Here is a 12648-nt window from a genome sequence, read left to right as displayed (position 1 = left end):
GCTGAACAGTAACTCACCATCTTGGAATGGAACAATGATAGTGGTGCTGAACAGTAACTCACCATCCTGGAGTGGAACAATGATAGTGGTGCTGAACAGTAACTCACCATCCTGGAGTGGAACAATGATAGTGGTGCTGAACAGTAACTCACCATCCTGGAGTGGAACACTGATAGTGGTGCTGAACAGTAACTCACCATCCTGAAGTGGGACACTGATAGTGGTGCTGAACAGTAACTCACCATCCTGGAGTGGAACAATGATAGTGGTGCTGAACAGTAACTCACCATCCTGGAGTGGAACAATGATAGTGGTGCTAAACAGTAACTCACCATCCTGGAGTGGAACAATGATAGTGGTGCTGAACAGTAACTCACCATCCTGGAGTGGAACAATGATAGTGGTGCTGAACAATAACTCACCATCCTGGAGTGGAACACTGATAGTGGTGCTGAACAGTAACTCACCATCCTGGAGTGGGACACTGATAGTGGTGCTGAACAGTAACTCACCATCCTGGAGTGGAACAATAGTGGTGCTGAACAGTAACTCACCATCCTGGAGTGGAACAATGATAGTGGTGCTGAACAGTAACTCACCATCCTGGAGTGGAACAATGATAGTGGTGCTGAACAGTAACTCACCATCCTGGAGTGGAACAATAGTGGTGCTGAACAGTAACTCACCATCCTGGAGTGGAACAATGATAGTGGTGGTGAGCAGTAACTCACCATCCTGGAGTGGAACAATGATAGTGGTGCTGAACAGTAACTCACCATCCTGGAGTGGAACAATGACAGTGCTGAACAATAATTCACCACCCTGGAGTGAAACAATGATAGTGGTGCTGAACAGTAACTCACCATCCTGGAGTGGAACAATGACAGTTCTGAACAATAACTCACCAACCTGGAGTGGAACAATGACAGTGGTGCTGAACAATAACTCACCATACTGGAGTGGAACAATGATAGTGGTGCTGAACTATAGCTCATTGTCCTGGAGTGGAACAATGATAGGAACACTGAACAATAGCTCACCATCCTAGAGTGTAACAATGATAGGAGTGCTGAACAATAACTCACCAACCTGGAGTGGAACAATAATAGTGGTGCTGAACAATAACTCACTGTTCTTGAGTGGAACAATGACAGGCATGCTGAACAATAGCTCACCATCCTGGAGTGAAACAATGATAGGAGTGCTGAACAATAACTCACCATCCTGGAATGGAACAATGATAGTGGTGCTGAACAATAACTCACTGTTCTGGAGTGGAACAATGATAGGCATGCTGAACAATAGCTCACCATCCTGGAGTGGAACAATGATAGGAGTGCTGAACAATAACTCACCATCCTGGAGTGGAACAATGATAGGAGTGCTGAACTGGGGTTGTCGTGACAGTGTTGTTAGTTCACTGGTGACAGACGCTGGGAGAATAACCTGACGCTCGGTCTCCACCATGAGAGCAGCAACAGCAGCAGTATCAGCAGTAGCAGCAGCTGCAACAGCAGTAGCAGCAGCAGCAGCAGGAGGGAGGACGATCTCCACTTCTTTCTTTTCCTCCTCTTTCTTCACTGGTAATATTACTGAAACACAACACAGCCTAAGATTCATATTTCAATCTATATTATTATTATTAACCCTTTTGTTGTCCCAGACGTAGCTCTACATCATGGTAAATTTTGGTTCAGATATGAGAGAATGAACCTGTGTAGTTAGTGTGCACAGCATTAACAAAATCTTGCCATACATATTGCATGATGGGAAAAACAAAACTGTGACCATGTGTATTGTTTAACCCGTAAACGGTCCAAAAGTATATATATATATGTTTTTTCAACATATGAAAGTATATAAAGAAAGTAGTTCTTTTTGTTTTTTTCCATTTGAAAATGTGTAAAAAACTTTGATCTACTTTTCTTTTTGTTATATTTGAAAATATGTAAAAAAAAAACGTAGATCTACTTTTGTAGCACTACGCATGTGAACGTAGATCTGCTTGGACCATTTACGGGTTAAAATAACAACTCTGAGGTGTTTTCTTAGATGGTTTTTATTGCTTTGGCTGTTTCTTGATATCATCTGAGAAAATGGAGATTAATTTATTTGGTTTCAGGACTTGAAGTAGCTTGAAAATGAGCTCTAAGTACCAGAAACATTCAATTTTTTGCTAATATTTCAGAGGACGGGTAAAGACCCCGTACACCCCACAGTCTGTTTTGCGGGCTTTTAATAGGTCTGATTCAATTATCAGGATGCTGTAAACCATGAATAGTTTTTCCTGGTTATATATTATTAATTTAAAAAACAGAGTACAGTGGTCCCTCACTTTTCGTAGTTCTCGGCAATCGTAAATTTCGCCAATCATAGGGGTATTTTCGTATAAACATGGACTCGCTTTTCAAAGGTTGACTCGCGAATAGTAGTTCGTCCGGGACGAGTATGCACGGTGTGAGCCGGGGCGGCCTCCCTACCCAGCCAGTCTGGCATTGTTTACCAGTGAGTGAAGGTCCCTTCAAGTGCTCCTACGAAATATTTCATAATATTCCACTCATTTTAGTGCTTGCAAGTACTAAATAAGCTACCATGGCTCCAAAGAAAGCTCCTAGTGCCAAGCCTGTGGTAAAGAAGGTGAGAAATATGTACAGTGACAAAGTCTTGGGCCATTTTAGGGAAGTGTTAAAGAGACGCCAGAAACAGAGCTCTCTCCACAGTTATTTTGCGAGACAGGACTAGAGTGACTCTCAAGGTGGTCCAAGTGGCATTAAGAAACAGAGAAGAGAAGCAACCCCAGAGAAGCAATTGGTACCTGAGGTGTTGCTGGAAGGGGATTCCCCTTCCAAACTGTAAACAATCCAATCTCTCCTCCAGTCTCCCATACACTAAGAAGAATCTCCAATAAAGGTAAGTGTTATGCTGTTAATGTTTCATTCATCATTTCCCATTGTATTGTTTATGTACTACATGTATATTACATGTAAAAATTTTTTTTTGTTTTAGTACTTCTGGGTGTCAGGAACGGATTAATTGTATTTACATTATTTCTTATGGGGAAAATTGATTCGCAAATCGTAAATTTTGTTTATAGTAACGGCTCCAGGAACGGATTAATTACAAAAAACGAGGGACCACTGTACAGTGGACCCCTGGATTTCGTCAAGTGATCGCTGACACGTCAAAATTCGTGAGAGCATAATTTCGTCAATTTTCCATCAAATTTCGCACTTTTTGTTTTATTACCTTCAGAAAAAGATTCTCTACCATTTCATAAGAAAAAATAACAAAATTATTTTACGAAACTTCTTGGGCACTGGTGAATACTTTGAAATTTGGCCTCTGGACCCTGAAAGGGCTATGGCAGGAGAGACCTGGGGTGTGATTAAGGTAGGAGAGACCTGGGGGTGTGACTAAGGCAGGAGAAGCTGGGGGAGTGACTAAGGTAGGAGAGGCTGAGGGTGTGGCTAAGGCAGGAGAGGCTGGGGGTGTGACTAAAGCAGGAGAGGCTGGGGGGTGACTAAGACAGGAGAGGCTGGGGGTGTGACTAAGACAGGAGAGGCTGTGGGTGTGACTAATACAGCAGAGGCTGTGGGTGTGACTAAGGCAGCAGAGGCAGTGGGTGTGACTAAGGCAGCAAAGGCTGTGGGTGTGACTAAGGCAGCAGAGGCTGGGGGTGTGACTAAGACAGCAGAGGCTGTGGGTGTGACTAAGACAGCAGAGGCTGTGGGTGTGACTAAGGCAGCAGAGGCTGGGGGTGTGACTAAGATAGGAGAGGCTGGGGGGAAGTGACTAAGACAGGAGAGGCTGGGGGTGTAACTATGGCAGGAGAGGCTGGGAGTGTGACTAAGACAGGAGAGGCTGGGATGATGACTAAGACAGGAGAGGCTGGGGGGTGACTAAGGGAGGATAGGCTGGGGGTGTGACTAAGGGAGGATAGGCCAGGGGTGTGACTAAGGGAGGATAGGCTGTGGGTGTGACTAAGGGAGGATAGTCACACCCCCAGCCTATCCTCCCTTAGTCACACCCCCAGCCTATCCTCCCTTATTCACACCCCCAGCCTATCCTCCCTTAGTCACCCCCCCAGCCTCTCCTGTCTTAGTCATCCCCCCAGCCTCTCCTGTCTTAGTCACATCTCCTGTCTTAGTCACATCCCCCCAGCCTCTCCTATCTTAGTCACACCATAGCCTCTCCTGCCTTAGTCACCCCCCAGCCTCTCCTGTCTTAGTCACACCCCCAGCCTCTCCTGTCTTAGTTACCCCCCCAGCTTCTCCTGTCTTAGTCACACCCCCAGCCTATCCTCCCTTAGTCACCCCCCCAGCCTCTCCTGTCTTAGTTACCTCCCAGCCTCTCCTGTCTTAGTCACACCCCCAGCCGCTCCTGTCATAGTCACACCCCCAGCCTCTACTGTCTTAGTCACACCCCCAGCCTCTCCTGCCTTACTCACACCCCCCAGCCTCTCTTGTCTTAGTCACACCCCCAGCCTAAGACAAGAGAGGCTGGGGGGTGACTAAGACAGGAGAGGCTGGGGGGGGGTAACTAAGACAGGAGAGGCTGGGGGGGGTAACTAAGACAGGAGAGGCTGGGGGGTGAGTAAGGAAGGATAGGCTGGAGTTGTGAATAAGACAGGATAGGCTGGGGGGTTGACTAAGACAGGAGAGGCTGGGGGGGTAACTAAGACAGGAGAGGCTGGGGGTGTGACTAAGCCAGGAGAGGCTGGGGTTGTGAATAACACAGGATAGGCTGGGGGGGTCAGTAAGACAGGAGAGGCTGGGGGTGTGACTAAGACAGGAGAGGCTGGGAGGGTGACTAAGACAGGAGAGGCTGGGGGTGTGACTAAGACAGCAGAGGCTGGGAGGGTGACTAAGACAGGAGAGGCTGGGGGGTGACTAAGACAGGAGAGGCTGGGGGGGTGACTAAGACAGGAGAGGCTGGGGGTGTGACTAAGACAGCAGAGGCTGGGAGGGTGACTAAGACAGGAGAGGCTGGGGGTGTGACTAAGACAGCAGAGGCTGGGAGGGTGACTAAGACAGGAGAGGCTGGGGGGTGACTAAGACAGGAGAGGCTGGGGGGGGGTGACTAAGCCAGGAGAGGCTGGGGGTGTGACTAAGACAGCAGAGGCTGGGAGGGTGACTAAGACAGGAGAGGCTGGGGGGTGACTAAGACAGGAGAGGCTGGGGGGGTGACTAAGACAGCAGAGGCTGGGAGGGTGACTAAGACAGGAGAGGCTGGGGGTGTGACTAAGACAGGAGAGGCTGGGGGGTGACTAAGACAGGAGAGGCTGGGGGGTGACTAAGACAGGAGAGGCTGGGGAGGGTGACTAAGACAGGAGAGGCTGGGGGTGTGACTAAGACAGCAGAGGCTGGGAGGGTGACTAAGACAGGAGAGCCTGAGGGGTGACTAAGACAACAGAGGCTGGGAGGGTGACTAAGACAGGAGAGGCTGGGGGTGTGACTAAGACAGCAGAGGCTGGGAGGGTGACTAAGACAGGAGAGGCTGGGGGGTGGCTAAGACAGCAGAGGCTGGGAGGGTGACTAAGACAGGAGAGGCTGGGGGTGTGACTAAGACAGGAGAGGCTGGGGGGTGACTAAGACAGGAGAGGCTGGGGAGGGTGACTAAGACAGCAGAGGCTGGGAGGGTGACTAAGACAGGAGAGCCTGAGGGGTGACTAAGACAACAGAGGCTGGGAGGGTGACTAAGACAGGAGAGGCTTGGGGTGTGACTAAGACAGCAGAGGCTGGGAGGGTGACTAAGACAGGAGAGGCTGGGGAGGGTGACTAAGACAGGAGAGGCTGGGGGGTGACTAAGACAGGGGAGGCTGGGGGTGACTAAGACAGGGGAGGCTGGGGGGTGACTAAGGCAGGAGAGGCTGGGGGTGACTAAGACAGGGGAGGCTGGGGGTGACTAAGACAGGAGAGGCTAGGGGTGTGACTAAGACAGGGGAGGCAGGGAGGGTGACTAAGACAGGAGAGGCTGGGGGTGTGACTAAGACAGCAGAGGCTGGGAGGGTGACTAAGACAGGAGAGGCTGGGGGGTGACTAAGCCAGGAGAGGCTGGGGGTGTGACTAAGACCGCAGAGGCTGGGAGGGTGACTAAGACAGAAGAGGCTGAGGGGTGACTAAGACAGCAGAGGCTGGGAGGGTGACTAAGACAGGAGAGGCTGGGGGTGTGACTAAGACAGCAGAGGCTGGGAGGGTGACTAAGACAGGAGAGGCTGGGGGGTGGCTAAGACAGCAGAGGCTGGGAGGGTGACTAAGACAGGAGAGGCTGGGGTGTGACTAAGACAGGAGAGGCTGGGGGGTGACTAAGACAGGAGAGGCTGGGGGGTGACTAAGACAGGAGAGGCTGGGGAGGGTGACTAAGACAGGAGAGGCTGGGGGGGTGATTAAGACAGCAGAGGCTGGGAGGGTGACTAAGACAGGAGAGGCTGGGGGTGTGACTAAGACAGCAGAGGCTGGGAGGGTGACTAAGACAGGAGAGGCTGGGGAGAGTGACTAAGACAGGAGAGGCTGGGGAGGGTGACTAAGACAGGAGAGGCTGGGGGGGGTGACTAAGGCAGGAGAGGCTGGGAGGGTGACTAAGACAGGGGAGGCTGGGGGATGACTAAGACAGGAGAGGCTGGGGGTTGACAAAGACAGGAGAGGCTGGGAGGGTGACTACGACAGGGGAGGCTGGGGGGTGACTAAGACAGGGGAGGCTGGGGGGTGACTAAGACAGGGGAGGCTGGGGGTGACTAAGACAGGAGAGGCTGGGGGGGTGACTAAGACAGGGGAGGCTGGGGGTGACTAAGACAGGGGAGGCTGGGGGGTGACTAAGACAGGAGAGGCTGGGGGTGACTAAGACAGGGGAGGCTGGGGGTGACTAAGACAAGAGAGGCTGTGGGGTGACTAAGACAGGGGAGGCTGGGGGGGTGACTAAGACAGGAGAGGCTGGGGGGTGACTAAGATAGGGGAGGCTGGGGGTGACTAAGACAGGTGCGGCTGGGGGGGTGACTAAGACAGGAGATGCTGGGGGTGTGACTAAGACAGGGGAGGCTGGGGGGTGACTAAGACAGGAGAGGCTGGGGGGTGACTAAGACAGGGAAGGCTGGGGGGGTGACTAAGACAGGAGAGGCTGGGAGGGGTGACTAAGACAGGGGAGGCTGGGGGGGTGACTAAGACAGGGGAGGCTGGGGGGTTACTAAGACAGGGGAGGCTGGGGGTGACTAAGACAGGAGAGGCTGGGGGGTGACTAAGACAGGAGAGGCTGGGGGTGTGACTAAGACAGGAGAGGCTGGGGGGTGACTAAGACAGGGGAGGCTGGGGGGGTTACTAAGACAGAAGAGGCTGGGGGTGTGACTAAGACAGGAGAGGCTGGGGGGTGACTAAGACAGGAGAGGCTGGGGGTGTGACTAAGACAGGGGAGGCTGGGGGGGTGACTAAGACAGGAGAGGCTGGGGGGTGACTAAGACAGGAGAGGCTGGGGGGTGACTAAGACAGGGGAGGCTGGGGGGGTTACTAAGACAGAAGAGGCTGGGGGTGTGACTAAGACAGAAGAGGCTGGGGGGTGACTAAGACAGGAGAGGCTGGGGTGTGATTAAGACAGGGGAGGCTGGGGGGGTGACTAAGATAGGGGAGGCTGGGAGGGTGACTAAGACAGGGGAGGCTGGGGGGTGACTAAGACAGGGGAGGCTGGGGGGTGACTAAGACAGGGGAGACTGGGGGGTGACTAAGACAGGGGAGGCTGGGGGGTGACTAAGACAGTGGAGGCTGGGGGTGACTAAGACAGGGGAGGCTGGTGGGGTGAGTAAGACAGGGGAGGCTGGGGGGGTGACTAAGACAGGAGAGGCTGGGGGGGTGACTAAGACAGGGGAGGCTGGTGGGGTGAGTAAGACAGGAGAGGCTGGGGGGGTGACTAATGAAATGTTTTAGTGCCAAGAATGTCTACAGTGTTTATGGCCTATTTTTAAATTGAATTTTTTTTATTTTGTGTGAAATTGGCCAAATTATCAAATTCTGATCACTCTATAGGGTAGTTGAAATACAGGTCCGCCATCACAAATCCGGCAATCAGTTATTCGGCTCCTTCAGTTATTCGGCACTAATTTTGGCTAGCATAATTTCAAATTTCCAGGGTCGCCACACCAACCTGCTGGTACTGTTTGGTGGCGCTACTTGCTGCATAAGTCATTCCAATTTCTTTTTCTCCATTTATTGTTTTAACCTGCTTACTTTTAGCCCTAGCCATGGTTCCAATGAATAAAAGAAATGCTTCTCATTATGTAAAGCGCCTACACAGTACATTATCCATTAAAGATAAGGTGGCTTTGAAGCCACTGTCGGTTGCCATGAGCTCAGTCTCATGAAGCAGGAGAATATGCTTTATTATTACGCTAATATCAACACTACAGCTTATTTGCCTATCACAATTGATCTAATATGACGTAAGAAACAATATAAATAACATAAAACATGTTAAATACACCTACCATCCGACTTACAACCGAGTTCGGTTCCGCGAAACCGGTCGTAAGTCGAAATGGTCGTAAGTTGAACTTTACTACTGAGTATCAACAAAACATTTTTGTAATGACTTTATTTTATTGTTTTATTTTGGTATTTCATGTTTTACTTTACTTTTTATGTTGTTAGTACTGTATTTTATACCATAAGGTTTAGGATAAACACTGTGTACAACACAAATAGTTGTTTATTTCCCAGAAATTTGGCATAAAAAACACGGTCGTAAGTCGAGTGGTTGTAAGTTGAGCAGGTCGTAAGTCGGATGGTAGGTGCACTCCAGAATGAATAATATTTGGCATAACACCGAGCAGTTCGACAGAGTTATGAAGAGGATATGGTAAACAAATGCCATTTTCCTATCCCTGTCTTGGTGACTTATATTAGAGAAAATGGAGTGTAGCACAGGACTAACTGTGATATACGCTCGTACTGCACCATAAACATGAAACAAAAAAGTTATTTTCTCTCTATAGATTATCACACATAGCAGCATATGTGTAGAGAACCTAGGATAACCCCAAAAAAGTCAACGTGGCTTATTTTTAGTACCTGGCTTGGGTTAGCCATATATGATTTTTGGTAAATATTCGATTCCCAGCCAGGGAAGAAACATTAGGCGTGTTTCTTTACACCTGTTGTCTATGTTCACCCATCAGTAAATGGGTACCTGGGTGTTAGCCGACTAGTGTGAGTGTTATCCTGGGACACTGACCTAATTTTCTTGAAATACTCTGCATAACGAGCGGCTTTCTATATAGTAGTATGTCACTGATGTCAGCTAGGTCTGTATACCTTGTACATGTACGTGTAGTAAATAAAGATATTATTATTATTATTATTATTATTATTATTATTTTCCCAGTTGTTTGTTGGGTTATCTTATTCAAACTTGGGCAATGTATGATGGAAAGATACTTCTTCACGTACACCAAAAATGAAAGAAATCAGACCATAACTAGCGGAGTTCACTTCTCAGCCATTAGCAGCCGCTTAGCGGTATATTTTTGTATGGTTGTTATGGTTATAAAGTGGACCCCCGCTTAACAATCACCTCCCAATGCGACCAATTATGTAAGTGTATTTATGTAAGTGTGTTTGTATGTGTATGTTTGGGGGTCTGAAATGGACTAATCTACTTCACAATATTCCTTATTGGAACAAATTCGGTCAATACTGGCACCTGAACATACTTCCAGTATGGAGTCAAGAATGGATTGACATTATTTATACAATTATTACAATAATGCAGTAGTCTGCATAACAGTAAATCTTCTATTTTTTTTTTGTGAATAAAAATTCCAAATGGTAAGCAAGAGTAATATAAGAGGGACCTGTAGCCGTGACTAATGAACAGAGAAAATGTTATTTTAGTGCCAGGAATGTCTGCATTTTTTATTCTGGACCCTATTTTGAAATTGGCATCTGTTGAAATTTGTGTGAAATCGGCCAAATTGCCAATTTGACTACTTTATTGGGTAGTTGAAATAAGTGAATGGGCAGTTTCTTGTACTCAGTTGACAGACTAGAAGTAAATAAGTTTATTCAGGTATACACAAATACAGTTACATAGATTATCATACATAGCAGTGTATGTATAGAGAATCTAGGATAACCCAGAAAAGTCAGACAAAGTGACTTATTTCCAGTACCTGGCTTGGGCTTGCCATATATGAATTTTGGTAAATATTTTTTTTTCTCGGTTGTTTGTTGGGCTATCTCATTGAAACTTGGGCAATGTATGATGGAAAGATGCTTCTTAACATACAACAAAAATAAAAAAGACGGGCGATAAATAAGGGAGTTCACTTCTCAGCCATTAGCCGCCTCTTTGCAGTATATTTTCGTATGGTTTTTATGGTTGTATTCTCATTTTTTGGACTCATTTGATAGAATGGAAGATTTTTTTTTTTTTTTTTTTTTTTTTATTATCACACTGGCCGATTCCCACCAAGGCAGGGTGGCCCGAAAAAGAAAAACTTTCACCATCATTCGCTCCATCACTGTCTTGCCAGAAGGGTGCTTTACACTACAGTTTTTAAACTGCAACATTAACACCCCTCCTTCAGAGTGCAGGCACTGTACTTCCCATCTCCAGGACTCAAGTCCGGCCTGCCGGTTTCCCTGAATCCCTTCATAAATGTTACTTTGCTCACACTCCAACAGCACGTCAAGTATTAAAAACCATTTGTCTCCATTCACTCCTATCAAACACGCTCATGCATGCCTCCTGAAAGTCCAAGCCCCTCGCACACAAAACCTCCTTTACCCCCTCCCTCCAACCCTTCCTAGGCCGACCCCTACCCCGCCTTCCTTCCACTACAGACTGATACACTCTTGAAGTCATTCTGTTTCGCTCCATTCTCTCTACATGTCCGAACCACCTCAACAACCCTTCCTCAGCCCTCTGGACAACAGTTTTGGTAATCCCGCACCTCCTCCTAACTTCCAAACTACGAATTCTCTGCATTATATTCACACCACACATTGCCCTCAGACATGACATCTCCACTGCCTCCAGCCTTCTCCTCGCTGCAACATTCATCACCCACGCTTCACACCCATATAAGAGCGTTGGTAAAACTATACTCTCATACATTCCCCTCTTTGCCTCCAAGGACAAAGTTCTTTGTCTCCACAGACTCCTAAGTGCACCACTCACTCTTTTTCCCTCATCAATTCTATGATTCACCTCATCTTTCATAGACCCATCCGCTGACACGTCCACTCCCAAATATCTGAATATGTTCACCTCCTCCATACTCTCTCCCTCCAATCTGATATTCAATCTTTCATCACCTAATCTTTTTGTTATCCTCATAACCTTACTCTTTCCTGTATTCACCTTTAATTTTCTTCTTTTGCACACCCTACCAAATTCATCCACCAATCTCTGCAGCTTCTCTTCAGAATCTCCCAAGAGCACAGTGTCATCAGCAAAGAGCAGCTGTGACAACTCCCACTTTGTGTGTGATTCTTTATCTTTTAACTCCACGCCTCTTGCCAAGACCCTCGCATTTACTTCTCTTACAACCCCATCTATAAATATATTAAACAACCACGGTGACATCACACATCCTTGTCTAAGGCCTACTTTTACTGGGAAAAAATTTCCCTCTTTCCTACATACTCTAACTTGAGCCTCACTATCCTCGTAAAAACTCTTCACTGCTTTCAGTAACCTACCTCCTACACCATACACTTGCAACATCTGCCACATTGCCCCCCTATCCACCCTGTCATACGCCTTTTCCAAATCCATAAATGCCACAAAGACCTCTTTAGCCTTATCTAAATACTGTTCACTTATATGTTTCACTGTAAACACCTGGTCCACACACCCCCTACCTTTCCTAAAGCCTCCTTGTTCATCTGCTATCCTATTCTCCGTCTTACTCTTAATTCTTTCAATTATAACTCTACCATACACTTTACCAGGTACACTCAACAGACTTATCCCCCTATAATTTTTGCACTCTCTTTTATCCCCTTTGCCTTTATACAAAGGAACTATGCATGCTCTCTGCCAATCCCTAGGTACCTTACCCTCTTCCATACATTTATTAAATAATTGCACCAACCACTCCAAAACTATATCCCCACCTGCTTTTAACATTTCTATCTTTATCCCATCAATCCCGGCTGCCTTACCCCCTTTCATTTTACCTACTGCCTCACGAACTTCCCCCACACTCACAACTGGCTCTTCCTCACTCCTACAAGATGTTATTCCTCCTTGCCCTATACACGAAATCACAGCTTCCCTATCTTCATCAACATTTAACAATTCCTCAAAATATTCCCTCCATCTTCCCAATACCTCTAACTCTCCATTTAATAACTCTCCTCTCCTATTTTTAACTGACAAATCCATTTGTTCTCTAGGCTTTCTTAACTTGTTAATCTCACTCCAAAACTTTTTCTTATTTTCAACAAAATTTGTTGATAACATCTCACCCACTCTCTCATTTGCTCTCTTTTTACATTGCTTCACCACTCTCTTAACCTCTCTCTTTTTCTCCATATACTCTTCCCTCCTTGCATCACTTCTACTTTGTAAAAACTTCTCATATGCTAACTTTTTCTCCCTTACTACTCTCTTTACATCTTCATTCCACCAATCACTCCTCTTCCCTCCTGCACCCACTTT

At 47.3% G+C, this 12648-nt stretch overlaps 1 protein-coding gene across 4 annotated transcripts in view; it reads right to left on the bottom strand.

The window, feature by feature from the left end:
• LOC128684230 (zinc finger CCCH domain-containing protein 11A) overlaps positions 1–12648 on the bottom strand; it is a 159079-nt gene that overhangs the window by 58020 nt on the left and 88411 nt on the right. For all 4 annotated transcript variants that reach the window (XM_070094054.1, XM_070094062.1, XM_070094068.1 and 1 more), the window contains one exon: positions 1356–1592. In XM_070094054.1, the coding sequence (XP_069950155.1) occupies positions 1356–1592 (237 nt within the window). The remainder of the gene's footprint in view (positions 1–1355; positions 1593–12648) is intronic.

The sequence above is a fragment of the Cherax quadricarinatus genome, chromosome 4 (assembly GCF_038502225.1).
Source record: "Cherax quadricarinatus isolate ZL_2023a chromosome 4, ASM3850222v1, whole genome shotgun sequence".
NCBI lineage: Eukaryota > Metazoa > Arthropoda > Malacostraca > Decapoda > Parastacidae > Cherax > Cherax quadricarinatus.
This window is presented reverse-complemented; position numbering and strand designations above follow the sequence as displayed.